Source organism: Natator depressus, chromosome 3 (genome assembly GCF_965152275.1).
Source record: "Natator depressus isolate rNatDep1 chromosome 3, rNatDep2.hap1, whole genome shotgun sequence".
NCBI classification, from domain to species: domain Eukaryota; kingdom Metazoa; phylum Chordata; order Testudines; family Cheloniidae; genus Natator; species Natator depressus.
In genome coordinates, this window is record NC_134236.1 from 128,790,422 (window position 1) to 128,809,646 (window position 19,225).

Consider the following 19,225-nt stretch of genomic DNA (forward strand, 5'->3'; position numbering starts at 1 on the left):
AATTCAATCTGTAATACAACATAAATGATGACGCTAATGATAATAAAACTTAATGTGTGGGTAAGGTCTTTTGTTGCTTTAACAATATTAACTAAAAATATTCTGTAATCTACAATAAAGTTTAGGCCAAAATGTACAAAAAAATCACAAGCTTATTTTTGGCTCAGGATATTTCCTATGCAGGCAGAAGTTACTTCATAGAATTTGTTTGTTTCTCATTCTCTTCCCACTTAATTCTCTTACAGATCCACTCGTACCCCTATACAAATGGGCCATGGGCCAGCCCTCTGTATTGCTCTTGCTAGAAATCAGGAGTGAAATTCCGGTCACACCAAAGTCAACAACAGTTTTCCAGTGATTTGAATAGGACCAGAGTTTCACCCTAGAGCTTCTCCTTTAATCTCTTGAAGCACACAGTCCTAACCTGAAACTCTGAACATACTCGCCCAGCCTCCTTCCTAACAGATCTGGCCCTCTGACAAGTAATCTGCTCAATTACATGTGCTTTTAATACTCTTTGAACCTTTGCTGTGAACAAAATTACACATGATGACATTTGGTATCATAGGAGTAAAGATAGTCTTCTAATTGAAACCCAGTTGTCTTCAGGACCTGTGTAAGCTCGAAAGCTTGTGTCTCTCACCAACAGAAGTTGGTCCAATAAAAGATATTAGCTCACCCACCTTGTCTTTCTAATATCCTGGGACCGACATGACTACAATAACACTGCATACGACTTAACATGTAATTTAAAAACTCACACACCTTTACAGTTCCCCTCTGAATTTGGCCCTGTGATGGGGTATATAACCCCACTCAGGACTCAAAGCGGATAAAAGGCAATACTGGGGTCAGGTAGCCCCGCCCCTCTGGGCCTGCCAAGAATGCTCTGGCTGTACGAGAGCGTTAAAAGGCGCTCAGAAGCCTAGCCAAAGGGTGGTGGACAGACTGTAGGAAAGGTGAATCCTTCTCTAGGAAGCCACACAGAAGATTGGGTATGAGAGGTGACTACAGAGCAAGTAAGCCCTTCAAGCAGTGCCTTCTCCAACCACAACCCCTTTGAGAGCCAGTGGCTCGAGCTCATTTGGCCTCTTTGGGGAAGCTATTGACAGTTTGGACTATAGGGGTCATACCCCAAACCGAAGAAACACATAGGTAGGAAGTAGCTCAAGGCAGCAGATTTAGACTCTGTGCAGAGAGGACAACGTTGTGTTGCTTCTCACAGGGACTTGGGTCCCCCCACCATGCCTCCGTTAACAGGAAAGGGCCAGATGTGAGTGGAAGCCAAAACCTCCTGGCCAAGGGTCACGAACCAGACATCTCTATTCTAAAGATAAATGATGTCACATAGGAAGTAACAATGTGACATTAACAATGGTAGTAGAAAGTGAAGCTGGGGTTTGGTTAATTGTGAGCAAACCTGCAGATGAATCAGTCTCCTGAGGTTCGTATAGCATCATTATACATGAGTAGGTATGGATATGGACAGATCTTGGTGTCTACTCTGCAGAAATAAAACTGCTAGAAACATGCCTCCCTGAGCATTTTCCTGTCATGGGTTAATTACTGGGTGACAGTCACAATATCAGCATTTTCTCTTTCCAGCCTCCCCCATAAAAGGGGGTTTGTCTGGAAGAAAGAAGGGCATGGCTGAGGCATCCCTGGCTGCCAGGTCAGCACTTGGGGGCTGTTGGCAGCTGGCACAAAGTATAGCAATCCTGAGGCCACTCTACTTTATGTTGGGGATTGGAAGATTGTAGGGGAGGAGGCATAAAAGATGATTTAACAGTACATTTGCTTTGTCTCCCATACTGTGCTGAGCACAACTCAGACGTGTTCCAGCAGCTGGACCAAGATGTTGTATATGACTATATCATACTCTTCTGGAAGGTTGGGAACGTTTTCTGTTGATACTCTAATTTGACACAGAAGTTGTCTGTCTTTTCTTTTAATAATTTATCCGCTGTTTGCTAAGACCCAGATTTCTCTGAGCTGTTCCAAGGACTATAAGATATGGGATGTGATTTATTCCATCTCGTATTTGTTTTATTTGGTCTAGCCTTATTTTAATTTCAGGACTTTTCTTTGTGATACATTCCTTAATTGCTACTGCTAAGATTTTAAATAGATGGTGTTTTGAAGTGTGTGTGTGTGTGTGTGTGTGTGTGTGTGTGTGTGAGAGTGCGAGAGAGAGAAGGGACCTTCCCATAATGTGTCACATTTTTATCAAACCGTTATTTTACAAGCTCTTGTATATCATCCAAGACCAGAATTTTCTGTCCCTCAGTAGTCAATATTGTCTCTTATTTTCCTGCACATTTGTGGGTACTTTCTCTCCAGTTCCTTTAGTTAGTTTAGTCCTCTCTACAGCATTCCCCCGTGATTGCTTCCCTCTCTCCAGATTGCCAGGTGTCTGACTCCCCACAACTGCCTTTCCTTCAGGGACCCCAACAGATCCTATTCCTGCACCTCTAGCTTCTGTTAGCAACTTCCCCTCCCTTTTGCCCAGTCAACCCTCTCCCTCCCCAATCCACCAGTGATCTGCCTCTCTATGGGTCAGGAGTCTTTTTAAGTGGACTTTCGCTATAAAGCTGAACAGTTGTGTAGTCTAGTGTATAGTATTCTCCCTCACCACTAAAATGTAAATATTTCTAAAACTACAACACTATTCAATAAAATATCTAAACTTGTAAGAAATACTCTAAAGTACTTTATTATCAATGTGCTATGCAATGAGAAACTTCTACACATCCCTGATAGTAGCAATCACATTTAACCATACTCATGTGGTGTACAGCTGTGGCTTGCTGGCAACACATGTAATCTTGCAGAGTCCCTTGATTAAACTAAGTTGTCCTTGTGTAGCTTTGTTCACTTATGGAAAGCTTTTTTTAAAACAAAAAAAAATCACCCCCCCACCTTTTCACAGCTGTCATGTGTGCTTAGAATAGTTTCATTGGCATAAACAAGTTTATCTTCTGCAGAATGTGAAGTCTTACACTAACTGAGACACAATGTTTGTGCTTTCTATTAAAATCTGTAAAAGAAGCTTGTGTTCTCCCACCGTCTTGTCTGCCTGATAGATGTAGAGCAGCAGTTCTCGAACTGGGGGTCAGGACCCCAAAGTGGGTCACGACCCCATTTTAATGGGATTGCCAGGGCTGGCTTAAACTTGCTCGGGCCCAGGGCTGAAGCCCAAGCCCCACCGCCTGGGGCCAAAACCGAAGCCCATGGGCTTCAACCCTGGGTGGCAGGGCTCAGGTTACAGCCCCCTTTCCTAGGGCTGAAGTCCTGGGGCTTCAGCTTTGGCCCCCCTGCCTTTGCCCCCCTTCTTCTCTCCCAGAGCAGCGGGGCTGGGCCGGGCTCAGACTTCTGTCTCCCCTCCTCAGGTCATGTAGTAATTTTTGTTGTCAGAAGGAAGTTGCGGTGCAATGAGATTCGAGAACCCCTGATGTAGAGAAACAGATGAGAACTACATAAGAAATGAAGACACTTTGTAATGAATTAACGGAGAGAATCCCTCTTTCCCTGTGTCTCACTGAGGAAGTTCCAATTGGCTGGGTCATTCCAACTATTGGTTCATGAGGTCAAAGTCCCTGGCGCCAGCAGCAGGACAGATCTGCAGATCTGAAGTCTGCTCCCTCCAGGAGTTCAAGAAAGCCCAAAGCCAAGATATTCAAAAGCAGACAGCGCGTTTTGGATGCCTCACTTTTGGGTGCCCAACTTCACATTTGTCTGGGGCCTGATTTCCAAAAAGTATTGAAGAACCAGGCCCTGAAAATCAGGCTAGTTGTCCTTTTAAATGTTGGCCTACATTTGGCAAAATTCAGAGCATAGTACAGGTTGTATTTATATGGTTAATGCTTTGGATAGATCTCTGAATCCATTTAATAGTTGGGAATTGGACAGTTATGATTCTGTAAGCGTGCAGGATGTTCTGTTATGCCTTTAATTTAAAGGCTCATTCTGTTAATTTTTGAATTGTTTTATTGATGTGTGGCATTCTAATTTTAGTAATGAGTGATATAAATTTTAAATAACTAAAGTCTTGTCTAAGTACTATCTTGATATCCTTTTTTAAAAACTTTGCTGATAAAAGATTACTTTTATAAGCTGCATTTTCTTTTATTATTACTATACAGTAACTTCTCACTTAACGTCCTCCCACTTAACGTTATTTCAAAGTTACGTCGCTGCTCCATTAGGGAACATGCTCGTTTAAAGTTGGTGCAATGCTCCTTATAATGTCGTTTGACTGCCTGCTCTGTCCACTGCTTGTAAGATTTTGTGGAAGAGCAGTGACTTTACAAGGGAGCATTGCACAAGTTCCTCTTCTCTGCCTCCTCCCCCTCCCTCCCAGCACTTCCCCCACTGCCAAACAGCTGTTTGGCGGCACTTAGGACTTTCTGGGAGGGAGGGGAAGGAGCAGGGAAGCGCCATTTCTCCATTCCTCCCCCTCCCTCCCAGAAAGTCCTAATAGCTGTTTGGCTTAGGACTTTCTGGGGGGAGGAGAGGGAGAAGGAGCGGGGATGCGGCGTGCTCCAGAGAGGAGGTGGAATGGGGGTGGGAAGAGGTGGGCCTGGAGTGGAGCGGGGATGGGAAGAGGCGGGCCTGGAGCATCCCCTGGCAAAGTCAGCACCTGTTCTTCTCCAGGTAAGCTGCCACTGCTGCTGCGAAGGTGCTTCCTAGCGTCCTTGCCTGCAGCGGGCTGTGCCTGTATGGGGTAAGCCAGGGGCACTTCCCAACCACAGTACAGTACAGTACTGTACAGTATATAATGCTTTTTGTCTGCCCCCCCCAAATGTCCTTGGAACCTAACCCTCTGCATTTACATTAAATCTTATGGGAAAATTTGATTCATTTAACATCGTTTCACTTAAAGTTGCATTTTTCAGGAACATAACTACAACGTTAAATGAGGAGTTACTGTACTTAAATGAAACTTTACTAACAAGATTTAAACTATTTGCATTTGACTACATTGGACAGAAGGATTTGGGCTAAAGTACACATCTAGTCTAGAGACACACTGGGCCAAATTCTGCTCTCACATGCATCAGTGAAGCCCCATTGAAGTCTATGGGATTGCATAGGTGGGAGGGAAGAATTTAGCCCAGTGTCATGAGAAGAGAACATACTGAACCTTGAATGGCACGTCATATGCAAGTTTAACAGTAGGCCTCTTTCTTTTTAATGCAGCTGTCTTCTTTGGATTCAGCATGGCAGAGGTGGTAGCATTCCTCTAGACCAAATTGCAACATAAGCTTTGGCTAAGACCCACATTTCCTAACGAAGACAGAGTACCATTACAAACTGTTTCAAAGATGTATGGGCTGCTGAAACAACTTCTTCTCCAGCTAAAGTAGTGGATATAAAAAGGCTGAGTTTGACAGATCTCAAGTCATTGTGGATGAAGGATTGGAGACTTGGCATAAAAGACAGACCAGGTTGGGAGAAACATGTAATGGTCTTTCTCTCAGCCTTCTCTGGTTCATCAGCCAGTTTAACAACTGAACTGGAACATGCAGCTCATGTTATTGGGGAAAACTAAGCTAGGGAAGGTTCTAGAATGGATGAATAGGTGCATAGAACTTATGACGTTTTCTCTGTTCCTTAAAAAGCATGTTTTTGTAAGTCTGTATCTATCCTTGGCCATTCTAGTGACATTGGAATATCTGCACAAGAATTTTCCGTATCATCTTGATGTCTCGCTGTTCCCAAATGGAAGAACCAGAACTACTGGTGCAGAAAACATTTTTGAAAGAGAAAGTAGCTAAGGACATAGAGGTGTGCAGTGATTGGGATAAAATACAATATGGTTTTACAAAAGATAGATCGTGCCAGATCAACCTGATCTCCTTCTTTGATAACTGATTTTTAGACAAAGGAAATGTAGTAGATCTAATCTGCCTGGATATCAGTATGGCATCTAATACAGTTCCAAATGGGAAATTATTAGTTAAATTGGAGAAGATGGGGATTCATATTAGAATTAAAAGGTGGATGAGGAATTAGTTAAAGGGGAAAGACTACAGTGAGTCATACTGAAAGGTGAACTGTTAGGTTGGAGGGAGGTTACTAGTGGCAGAGATTCTGGGGGTGAGGGGGGTTCACCTTCCTCTGCAGCATGGGACATGCGTCACTTGCAGGTTTTTCACTAGTGTAAATAGTGAATTCTCTGTAACATTCTTCAGTAAGTCAGCCAGAGGTTATGGTCTATTACAGGAGTGGGTGAGTGAGGTTTTGTGGCCTGATATGTGCAGGAGGTTAGACTAGATGATCATGATGGTCCCTTCCAGCCTTAGAGTCTAGGAGTCTATAATCTCTGTAAAAGGATTTTTACAACTCAGTGGCACTTTTTACTCCTTGAAGTTTAGTCTCTTGAGAAAGAAGCTTAAAGTAGATAGAAGGTGGACAAGTATCCCCCTCAGACACAAAGTATGTATTTCTTTAAAGAGTTAAACAGTAACTGTCTCAAAACTAATGAGCCATGCATCCTTCTAGTTTTGGCATGTTGGTAAATTAGTCCAGACAAAAAGAAAACTGAACTGGCCGCAGAGAGACAAACCATTCTGAGTCGAAGACCTCTTTGGTGCAACTGACTTCACTTCAATGGGATCACAGATATTAATTTGGCCCCATGTCCTAAAATCACATAATTCAAGCTCTGACAAGCTACTGCAGAGTCTTAATGTTCAATGTACTATTTATGATATTGAAAAAAATGCATGTCTATACAAGGATAACCTAAGATTGATTTAACACCAATCAAAGCCAAAATCAGTAAATAAAAATCTGAAAAAGAATTTTCCCTGACTTTACAAAAACTGGCTTGCTTGTGGGAAAATGACATGTCGATGATGATTAAGTGAACATTCACTGGTGACCCAATACAGCAGAAGAATGAAGTTTTCACACAGATTTTTTTTCTAAATTGAAATCTCCAGATGTGACCACTAGGAGAAATATATTGTGGTAGAAGCTAGTAAAGGATAATTCATTTTTTCAGACACATCCAAAGTTATCTGTAGCCAGTTCTGAATACTATGGTGATTTTAGTGCTAACTTCAACTATCTGCGAAATCCACAAGCACGTTTCCCAACTGGCAGCTATACAGATAACTTCATGCATGCAGGTCAGCAGAAAATTGATATGATGCTTTCTATGGCTCCTGTGCAGATCTATCTGTGAGAAGGGAGTCTGAGAACACAGAAGTGACAGGCTCCCTACACTCAGTTCACATACTGTTAGCCGGACCTAACCCAATATAACCCACAGTAGCCCAGAGCTGCAATTGCAGGGAAAGTGCAGCTCAACACCAAGCTGGAGTGTGCTCAGTGTGGACAGAATCTTTGGGTAATTTAGCTGCTAAAATCTAAGACTCTGTCAGCATGTTCCAATGTCAGTTACTCAAAGGCTTATATAACTTGGCTGTTTAACCATTTATTGCAGATCTGAAGTTGGTCCAAATAGTTTACAGTGTACCACTTTTCCCTCTGTATACTACAGTTTGAGTTAAACACAAAATTAATAATAAAAATCCACCTATCACCCTCTGTACCATAGGTTACATCATAAACATCATAGTCATATTGCAACTGAAGCACATGCATATTCAAGAATTCAAAGACGCACAGTGTATGGACTGGTGAGACATCAAGCGTGATGACATCAGTCTCCATAATACTTTCATCTACAGATACAACCTTTACATCTATTACAGAATTAGTCATAGCAATTATACCTGCACTTTAAGGCATACATTAGCACGTAAATCTTTTTTGCTCCTTCAGATCATAAAATAAAGAAAGTAAAATCCTTGACCCTACTATTTCTCTAACTTTGTTCTGGCACTCAAATACTAACACTTTTACTAGAAACACTGCTCAGAGAGTGATATATTATTCCCATTGCAATGATGGGTAACTGAGGCATAAGAAGCAAGTATGTAAATTGCCTGAGATCTCCCCAAAAGTCTGTGGCAGAGCTGGGCATAGGACACAACCCAGATATCTGGAGTCCCAGTCTAGTTATTGCCAGAGAAAAGATATCTAAGTATTGATGCCAAGGGTATATGATGTGGTGCAGCATAAAGGACGAGGCTGGCTATATAAGAATAGCAGTCATTTATCTGTATATAGAAAAAATGGAAAATGCTAAACATTTAATCCATTAAATAGTCCAATAAATTCTATAAAAAAGGACCGAACATAAAAATGAGACAATCTGTCAAAGATTAACAATAGACATTAGCAGTTTGTATTAATGTAGCACTTGCCAAATCCAGATCAAAACTCCATTGTGCTAGGCACCGCAAAAACACTTAGTTTAAAGGACAATTTTAATCCTTGAAAATAAGTCCAGAAACAACTTAAATTTCTTCTAATGCAAATTTCTCATATATTAAGAGCACAGTAATCATAGCCCAGGGTTTCTCAAACTTCAATGCACCGTGACCCCCTTCTGACAACAAAAATGACTACATAACCCTAGCAAGTCTAACGCCAGCCCTGGTGACCCCATTAAAACAGGATCACGACCCACTTTGGGGTCCCGCCCCACAGTTTGAGAACTGCTGCCGTAGATAAACTAGTGAAGGATAACATGCTACCAGAATTATTAAAATGTACAATTCAGGTATTACTGAATTCATTAGCATTATTTTCATCCGGACACTAACCTAGACTTGCTGCACCATCTTTTCATAACCGTTGAGTTTGTTATTATAAATAAGCTTTAGCTTTGCTGTAACAAATATTTGGTGTTTTGTTTTTGTTTTGTTTTTGTTTTTTTTAAACACTGCACAGGCAAAATGTAACCAGATAAAAAGGGGTGTGTGTGTTTTGTTTGTTTTACTGATAAACTCATTGTTGTGACAAAAGTGGATAAGGAACCACAGCATCTGAGAAAGACATTTTGCCAGCATATTACTGGGGGATGGCAATATGGTTAGAACCAACTTTAAGGATGTCTGTGCATGGAATCACCTCTTCCAAGAAATCCCTTCTCCCTCTGCTATTGCATCAGCTCATTACTGGAAACAAATGTAGCTAGAATCCCCTATGATGCTCACTTTTGTCTCTTTATTTTTAACCCATCTATAAACCATTCAAAGCTCACTTCTTTTACAATGACAGTTCAAAGAATATTTCTCCTCCTGTAAAAGGAGGAAAGACGAAAGGAGGGTGAGAAATGGAAAACCTGCAAAGCAAGTATTCTAGAAAAGTATCTTCAGCTACAGTTCTTAACTTGACAGTTGCTATAGATGACTAAGTAAAAGTTGCAGTTTTTAAATTTCAGTATATTGCCTATAGTAAGTAAAGGAAAGTACAAGGGAATACTGCAGATACTAAGCATAGGGGATCTATTTAAATTGATGTCTGGGGGAGGAGGAGTTTAGTACCACCACTTGCACTTTCCCAGCCTCAAGCACCCACCCAGGAATAATTATAAAATTTGAGTTAAAAATGTTCTGCTGACATGTCACATGAGTTATGTTCTCTAAGGTTAACAAAAATAGCCTTCAGCCTCACAAAACTTGTTTCTCATAAAATATCGCCTCAAAAGAAGCAGCAGCAATACTTGGGGAGCATAAATTCTTGCACGGTTCACCCTCATTTACCTCTAACCCAGGAGACAGCTAAGAACAGCAGCAGGATTGACATAGGGAGAGCACTTATTGGAGGGCTGTGGATAAAGGGAAGCTGAGAGCCAACAGCATTTTCAAACTTGTCTCCTCTGTTATCTTCTGGACTCCCAACAGCAGTCCAGTTCAGACTACATAAGCTGATGCTGGAAAGCGGGTTGAATTCAAGTAAACTATACAGAAGATAAACTGATTTGTAAAGAGCTTATTTATATGAGAGACTCAATTCATTATGGATGCTAGTACAGTATATAACAAGGATAAATGTGAACGCTCACAATGGATTGTAATTATTATTATATGCCACTCAGATCACATAGATGGACAAGGGAGAGAGAATGTTTCACTGACATCAAGGGCATTTACCATGAAGATCGTATACATTTAAATGACAAAAAGGATGAAAGGGGAAAAAAATGTACCTGGGGAGATGAGGGACTAAAAGCCACGTTGATCACCGATTCCGTGTGTCCTGCCAATTTATGGGAAAAGGTGCTTGAACGCATCTCATATATGTAAGCCTAAAAGACAACAAGGGTTTACATTTTCATTTTTAAGACTTCTACTGAAAACTTTAAATTATAGCTTGATAGGAATACACATTCTGGCTAACAAATTTTAGCTATAGTAAATACTTCACAAAAGCCAGGCAGATATAAATTCTATAGATCTGACATTTTATAATACCAAGAATGATTTAGCAAATGTTAGCTTCTAAAGTATCCTAATGGAAAAATGGTTTAGAAAAAGAGCAACTCTAACTTTTTTCTTGGGAGGGAAAAGGGTATATGGATGTGTTTCAAGTAGACACTGAAACAGTGCCAAGTCTGATCGTTCTTAAACAGGTTATTTTGCTATAAAGATGTTCTTCGAAATTCTAAATATCTACTTTTTGCATAAAAAGCCCTACCATCTTAATGGCTATGATTAAAACTGCTATCTGTTGGTCAGCCACATTAAAACAATATTGTCTTCTCTCTGTTCATTGGTCTTAGCAGCTGTCGGCTGACACATTGTTCTCAATAACATGAAACTCCTAAATAATTAGTGACACAGATGCACTGATAAGGATTTGACCAGAAAAATGTTTCAGGAGGGTGTGTGTGGAGGGGAAATGAATGTCAACCAAACATGAGAAGGTAGATTTGGTAGAAAAAAATTACTGTTTGCAAGCTTTTAACTGATGAAATGGTACCAAAGGAGAAATGCACTAAGGGCCGAATCTAAAGCTGACTGACATCAAAGGGATTTGGATCAGGCTCTTAAACTTCTAACATTAGTTCTTTTGTTTTGCGTAATTGAGTTAAATGTATTGAAAATAAATCCTGTATTTTTGTATGCAGAAAGATTTTAAGGAATCAGATGCCAGTGCATGATTCTGCTCTACTGTCCCATTCAGCTGGTAAGAAGAAAGGAAGTAGATGTGGCATACAATTGTCTGGTATTTATATTCAAAGCACATAAAAAGACAATGTATAAGGAATACACAGACCATTGAGTAAAACTGATTTAGGATATGGCAAAGAAAATGTTGAAGAAAATATGTTATAATGGTATCTGAGAAAACATTGTATGAGTGAAACAGCAATCTGAGTAGGCTTTATAGTAATTCCAGAAATTGAATGTTCCTTTTTCACTATGTCTCTGTGGTTGTGCTGATGAACATGGAACTCATTAAAGCATTTCAGAGCCTAGCTAAGAAAGCCTGCTTGAATAAGCAGACGTTGTTGTAACAATATTTTATTTTTTTGAAAGACACTAATGTCAAATTTAGGCTTTTTTTGGTAGGGACACAGGAAAATTCTGGTCCCTCAAAGCCAGAGTAAAAGGTCTTTGCATGCGGAAAATACAGAAATGCTGGTGAGAATAAAATCCTCCTCCAAATTCAGGTATAGAGCCTGGAGCATCTATGCAACCTGTTCTTCTGCATTCCCTTTACATGGGGCTGTGGTTCAGTATATTCATGCAATAGCCTCCCCTCAGCATCAGCCTACAACTGCCCTGCACTCCCAAGTAGCTACAATGGACCTTAGAGCTGCATCATCCTGGGGATCTAGAGTTCCTCTGAGCAGCTTCTCTATTCTCCAGTCCCCAGTGCAGCAGCAATGTGGCACTTATGTGAAATGTCACTTCTCTGGCTGAAAGATTTGTAGAAATCCCCAAACTGCTGGAGACGGGACACTAGATGGGGAGGGCTCTGAGTTATTACAGATAATTCTTTCCCAGGTATCTGCCTGGTGGGTCTTGCCCACATGCTCAGGGTCTAACTGATCACTGTATTTGGGGTCGGAAAGGAATTTTCCCCCAGGTCAGATGGGGGTGGGGGTTGCCTTCCTCTGCAGCATGGGGCATGGGTCACTTGCAGGTTTAAACTAGTGTAAATGGTGAATTCTCTGTAGCTTGAAGTCTTTAAACCATGATTTGCAGACTTCAGTAACTCAGCCAGAGGTTAGGGGGCTATTTCAGGAGTGAGTCAGGTTCTGTGGCCTGCAATGTTCAGGAGGACAGACCAGATGATCACAATGGTCCCTTCTGACCTTAAAGTCTATGAGACCCTACCATAAATATAAAAGTATTAACATTGTCCAATAATGTATAGGATTAATGGCCAAGAGTTATCAATAAATTAGCTTTCTTTGTATTAATAAACATCTTTACAAGAATATACTACTCTTTCCACTGTACAGCATATAAATCACCTTTCAACAAGATTTGAGCTAAGAAGGAACATAGTTCTCCTTTTAAACTGCATGAACGTATTAGAGAGAGAGCTGGCAGTGATGCACATAGTTACAATTGCCTAACACTACCCATCATAAATCCATGTCTTGAGTGGTTTATAACTTTGCCCAACTGTAGCCATTAGGGATGAAATTTTCCAAACCGGGCTCCTGCTTCAGGCTGGAAATTTATTTATTTCTTTTGGAAAGTTTCAGCTTGAACACCCCAATTAGTTGACCCTTGATAATTTCAGGCTTAATCACACCATTCCCCAATCACCCTCTGTAAAAGGGAAAGAATATTATCACCTCATCTTGCATGGTATTATGAAGATTAAATTCATTAATGTTTGAGAAGCACTTAGGAAAGCCCCTGGGGAAGTGATATATTCTGTACTCACCACATGGTTTGGACGGCTTGCAGAAAATTAACACATGGGGCCACTAATAAGTGATCATTAAAGACTGTCTCACAGTATAAATGCACAGGAGGGTTGAATTAAGGGCACAGAGTCCATGAGTAATCCCATTTGACTCAATGGGACTATTTACAGAACAAGGTGCTACTGAGCATGAGTGAGGGTGACAGAATTTGACCTACAGTAAGTTATGACCAAGCCTGGCAGAATTCATTTTTTAGAATTTTGACTGATGTCATTGTTTACTTTTAAGCAATTTTTAGTTTTATTGTTTTCATTTTTCACAGTTGTGGGAAATTATGGGGGTAAACAGTTATTTAATGACAGACAGATTCAACAACTTTATAAACCATTAAACACAAATTGTCAACATCACATGTCAAAATATATAAAGTAAATATCCTTAAATTAACAAATCAGACCTGTTTTTACTATTCATTCACTAGTCCATTTGTAACAAGACTAACTCAAAAGTCTAAATCACTGGATTTTGACTCAAGTTCTCCTGCAGCATTTTTCTTTCTTTGCCTACCTGTATATTTCATTTGTTATCAATCAAAATATGTCAATTTGTATGTATGGTAAAACTGACATTTACCGACACTTACGGATAAAAATCTACAGTAGAACCTCAGAGTTATGAATACCAGAGTTATGAATTGACCAGTCAACCACACACCTCATTTGGAACCTGAAGTACACAATTAGGCAGCAGCAGAGACCACAAAACAAAACAAACAAAAAAAAAAAAGGGCAGCAAACACAGTACAGAAATGTGTTAAACAAACTACTAAAAAAACCAAAGGGAAAGCAGCATTTTTCTTCTTCACAGTAATGTTTCAAAGCTTATTAAGCCAATGTTCAGTTGTAAACTTTTGAAAGAACAATAACACTTTTTTCAGAGTTACGAACAACTTCCATTCTCGAGGTGATCGTAACTCTCAAATTCTACTATAATACTTTCAAGCCTAGTTTTCACAAATTCACTGGCCTGGGACTATCCAAAGCTTCCATAAGTAACAAAGATCAAGTTTTTTCTGAGAACATCTTCAGTATGAAGCTACATTTTATGTTGTGGAAGTGGTCATCTTAAGATGTCTTTGCGCCTCATACTTTCTGCGGTGTGCAGATACCCCTTTCCTTCACAAATAACAGGCGTCCAGAGTAAAACAGATCATACAGACTTTTCAGTTTTAAAATCCTTAATTTACCAAAACCAGAAATTTCACAAAAGGATTCTGCAATTCAACTATTAAATGCATTTATTTTCACATTTATCTTGTGATTTCAAAAGCAGAAGTTGAAAATGTCGCTACTGATGATATTTAATGACTATCCCTCATTTATGTCCTAATTGGTGTATACTTTAATATCTGCAGCTAATCATCAACCTGGAAGGAAAATGATATATTTTGGCAGTCAGAAAGTTATACATAATTATAACTCTTTTCCTATACAGTGCAAAAGTGAAGTAAAGATTTGTTTTAAATCTTAAAATCAGCAGAACTGTTTTCTGTTAAACACCTGTCAATTTCATCCTGAGGATTGGGGGTGGGGTAGGGACAAACTTAGTGGATATTAAAATAACACTGGCAGGTTTATTTTACTTCTAAATATTCTAGAAATAAATAAATTAGTTGGTAGTTGACCTCCACAAATCCTGTGGACTAGTGCTAACCAGTAAATGTCTAGCCCTTTCAACTATACAGATACATTACCTTGACATGCAGTGCTTTTCACAGTTTAATTCAAGAAAGATATACATTGTCTGAGACTCTTCTGGGCCAGATTCTGTGCTACACCTTGTTAACCTCATTGTTTAACATGTTTGCACAGGGTAAACCAGTGTAGAACTTGGTCTCTTGTTTATGCAGAACTGAAAGTTAGTAGGGCTGTCAAGCGATTAAAAAACTTAATCACGATTAATCGAGATTATTCGCACTGTTAAACAATAATAGAATACCATTTATTTAAATATTTTGGATGTTTTATACATTTTCAAACATATTGATTTCAATTACAACACAGAATACAAAGTGTACAGTACTCACTTTATATTTTTTTATTACACATATTTGCACTGTGAAAAAAACAAAAGAAATAGTATTTTTCAATCCACCTAATACAAGTACTGTAGTGCAATCTCTTTATCATGAAAGTTGAACTTACAAATGTAGAATTATGTACCAAAAAAACTGCATTCAAAAATAAAACAATGTAAAATTTTAGAGTCTGCAAGTCCACTCAGTCCTATTTCAGCCAGTCACTCAGACAAACAAGTTTGGTTACAATTTGCAGGAGATAATGTGGCCCACTTCTTGTTTACAATGTCACCTGAAAGTGAGAACAGGCCTTCACATGGTACTGTGGTAGCCGGTGCGCAATACATTTACATGCTAGATACGCTAAAGATTCATATGTCCTTTCAACCACCATTCCAGAGGACATGCTGAATTGGTATTCTATTGTTTAACAGTGTGATTAATCACAGTAAATATTTTTAATTGCAATTATTTTGAGTTAATCGTGTGAGTTAACTGTGATTGACAGCCCCTAATATTTAGTGTTTATTTAGCACTTTTCTTCCCCCCAAAAATCACAAATCACTCCCTACAAAGGTGGGTATTATCTCCATTTTACAAATAGAAAAGAGAGGATAACACAAATTTTCAAATGAGGGTGCTTAAAGTCAGGCAGCTAAATAAAATGGCCTAGCAAAGGGCAGGTTGCCAGAGATACAGAGATGGTGTTGATGCATAGGGCCTCTCATTCATATCCTGGAATCAGGACATATCCCAGTCCAACAGATCAACTGGGGATAAAACTGAGTGAGCCAAATTCTTGCAGAGGTTTTCTCCCTTTTAGGCTCCCATTGCAGGTTTTCCAACAGGAAGGTGCAATTAATCCCTACACTAAGGAATATCTGAAGCACTGCACTGCTACATGTATGGCAGAATCTGCAGAAAGGAGGCATGGCACATGGAAACATACAGCAAACTCTTTCAAACCAATTGCATCTAACCCCACTCCGCTTAAATATGCACACGCCCCTTTTTGCAGAAGACCCCTATATGCTTTGTGCTTAAACATCAATAATACATTTTTATTCTGCCACAACACAGTGAAGATTTGCTGATTGTAAGTTAATGCAACTTTAAGGTTTCAGCAGCAACTTAGTTTGCTTTTCCACAATAGTATATGTAGTAATTTGCCCTTGCCCTGATTCCTCTTGAATGTCTCTAGACAATACTTTCCTCCTCTGCCACCCACTTTTGGAGTCTACAGACAGTTGGTGGATATTCTGCATGAGACTATTATTGTGCTGTAAGCTTTTATGGAAGGTTATAGCTTGTGTCTAACACTGAGGCAGTTTTTGAAGCAAGTCACTAATTGTTTCAACATGGAAGCCATGACAACATGTGGCTCCATATGAGTGTCCATGTAGCCAATACTAAGTACGGTGATATATTTTACCAGGAATATTACAGCATGTGAACAATAAGTGTGTCACAAATAAGAAAACACATTACCAGGACAAAACAATGTTCAGAAACAGCTTCCAATTTTTCAATGAACTTTTGAATCAAACCCTCAACTTGGTGAGAGAACCAAGAAGAACCTTTCAGTAAGTTATTTTTAACTTTAATTATTAAATACGATTTCCTTTATTTTTAAACAAGCTGCATTCAGGCACTGCTAAGGAATGGACTAAATCCAACATCAATAAATTCTTTTTGAGTCTGCCACAATTCTAGTTTTACTACAGTTTCAATGTCACAAACTGTTTTAATACTCTATACTTTCTACTTTCACATAGGTGATTTTAACACACTACTTTTTTTAGAAAAACAGTAAATGAATAATAAATGATACCATAACACCAATGACTGTGAAAAGTGTTGAATATGAATTCAACTATAGAAGTGGAACAGATTTTCTGCAAACCAAATATCATAAAATAGAAATTGGAGCAGTCAAGGAAGTATTCCAAAATACCCAAAATGCATGTGTGCATAAAGTCTGCTACAGACTCTAGCCAAAGTCAATCTCTTTTTTTCATATTAGAACTAATTTCTTGTAATAAAAATACTGATTCAGTAGATATTGATATTTCCTTTCCATCTTTGTTCAAGGGTCAGCCAAAAGTAAAAATCATTTACCTATACCATTAGTTTCCAAACAAGTTTCCTGCACCCATAACCACACACCTATTTGTGTTTTCTTTTACTTTAAGTTTGCAGAACACTTTCAGTAAAACTGGAGCGTGAAAGGGTATGTGTGCACCTAATGTACGTGTGTCAGTGCTTTCTTCTCTAAGACTATGTGTGAAGATAGCAAGAGAAAGAGGGAAAATGGTGAAGGTCCTTCTTTGAGGAGACGCATGTTTATTCAAACGGGAAATTACTTAATACTTCTGGGCTAGGAGGGTTGAAGGGTGTGCTGAATAGGCTAAACCTTTGTTTGAAAAGAGCTTTTGTACATTTTGATTTCTTACATTCTGTGCTTTCAAACTGACCCTCTGCTGCTCTCTTCCTACTGATCCTAGCTGGGCTTTGTCCCTCTGGTCCTCGCTGTCTACCCTGCTCCTCATTCCTCTCCCTTTGAATCAAGCTGCTCCCTCCTCTCCTCCATGCTGCCTGAGAGCACAAGACAGAAACTCTCTTTGTCAAGCTCTGGTGCCCAATGCCACAGCGCGAGCACCAACTGTAGGAAAAGTCCTGTGTCTCCCCAGCGGCCCTGCTCAGTGCGGACAGACTCTGAAAAAATTAGCTGAAAGCCTCTACCAAATAGCAGTTTTCTGAAAGCTTGATGGATTTTCACATGATAATAATAGGCATCTCTCTGACCTCAGGGCAACCCCCCTCCCTCCCCAGCCAATTTCAAGTCCAAATTTCAAATCTGCTGCAAAGAATGGAGGTACAAGAGCTTCTCCAAATGGCTGTAAGGATATTTTTAAACATTAGCAAAAGAATGGGTTTTTCCCTAAATCTCATTCTTAGAAACAGGTGAACCACTTTGGCTGAATTTAAAAAGGAAAGGAAAGGAAAGGAAGAAAGAAATCAGCCTGATGTAGACAACAAATTTCAACCCAAGCAATTAAGGTTTGACAAAGTTATCAGCAACTGAAAAGGAGCTCATAAAGGCCAGCAGGGAGATAACCAGGCCAGTAGTGTCCCCTGGGCTGGGGTCAAAGGCAGGAGTTGAGACTAGTTACCAACCCAAGTCAGGAAACAGGTACCAAGGTCAAGCCAGGCCAGGGTTGAAGTCAGGAGTAAGATGTGGCAAAAGACAAGGTCTGTAGCAAGCCAGCATCTGCACTGTTGCTCAGATGGCTCCCTGGGGCAGCTTCCTGGTTTTAATTATTGGGGTGGCCCAGTCAGGCATCCGCTGGGTTCTGTCACTCTGGCCTCTTTAGGTGGTACTTCCTGCAGTGCCTACCTCTGCAGTAAGCACTGGATGCTACTTCACTTGGCTCCCATTGATGACATGGAGGCATCAGTTACCACAACCCCAGGTTCCAGACCAGTGGACCCTTATAGTTGAAAGTGTTTAGCAACCTTAATCATAGGTGTCACTGTCAGCTCCATGTAGAATAAAACAAATTTCATCAGTATCTATAACCATAGCTTCACATTCTGTAGTCCCCAGATCTCCTACATATGTATCCACATTTTGGTGCTGTGAGGGAAGTGTCAATCTAATCAGACATGTCACCAGAACACTGACCAAATAAAGTAGGCATGCTTTTAGAGGGGTTTAGTGCAGAGCCTGTCTTTGTGTTGTTTGCTAAACTAGTGCCTCCTACAAAGGGACCCTAATCCTTGCTTGAGCTCTGTCAGCACAACTATAATAGGAAATATAAAAAATAATTAATACCCCCTATACCTGAAGAATACCACCAAAACCAGTAACATCTCTAAAACCACAATGTACGGTACTTGAAGTGAGCAGCACAGCATACATTTCTAGCTAAAGTCTTCAAATTTCCAAGAGAATAAAATTTGATAAGCAGAACTCTTAATCAAACTCCAGTTTGCTTCTGTAAATTTCCTTTCTCAGAAGCTTATGATTCATTTTCTTCCCTTACTTTAGTTAGCAGTCGATAGCCAATTTTGAGGCCTCAAATATAAGTTTTATCTGTCTGCTTAAGCTAATTATATCACACCAATCACTGCTGTATCTAGGCAGTGGTTTTGAAAGTATAAATGTTTTACTTTTATAATATTTCCTAAGCTTGGCAAAGTACAGAACTAAAGCTTTAATGTTTTCTTCTTGGAAAACTCTCCTCACCTCCACCGTCTCTCTCCTGAGGGACTGTGTGGTTAGGCTAAGATCTAGGAAATTTTAAATTTTGTTTCCTGCAAATGCCTCTTTCCTGGCTGCTGCTGAGATTCTCTCTCATTTTCCATAACCTAAAATTGTAGCAATACAGTAATTC

At 39.7% G+C, this 19,225-nt stretch overlaps 1 protein-coding gene across 1 annotated transcript in view; it reads right to left on the minus strand.

The window, feature by feature from the left end:
* The window catches only part of WDR27 (WD repeat domain 27), a 176,613-nt gene that overhangs the window by 50,495 nt on the left and 106,893 nt on the right, over positions 1 to 19,225 (minus strand). The window contains exon 24 of the mRNA XM_074948788.1: positions 10,070 to 10,168. Coding sequence (XP_074804889.1) covers positions 10,070 to 10,168 — 99 coding nt within the window. The remainder of the gene's footprint in view (positions 1 to 10,069; positions 10,169 to 19,225) is intronic.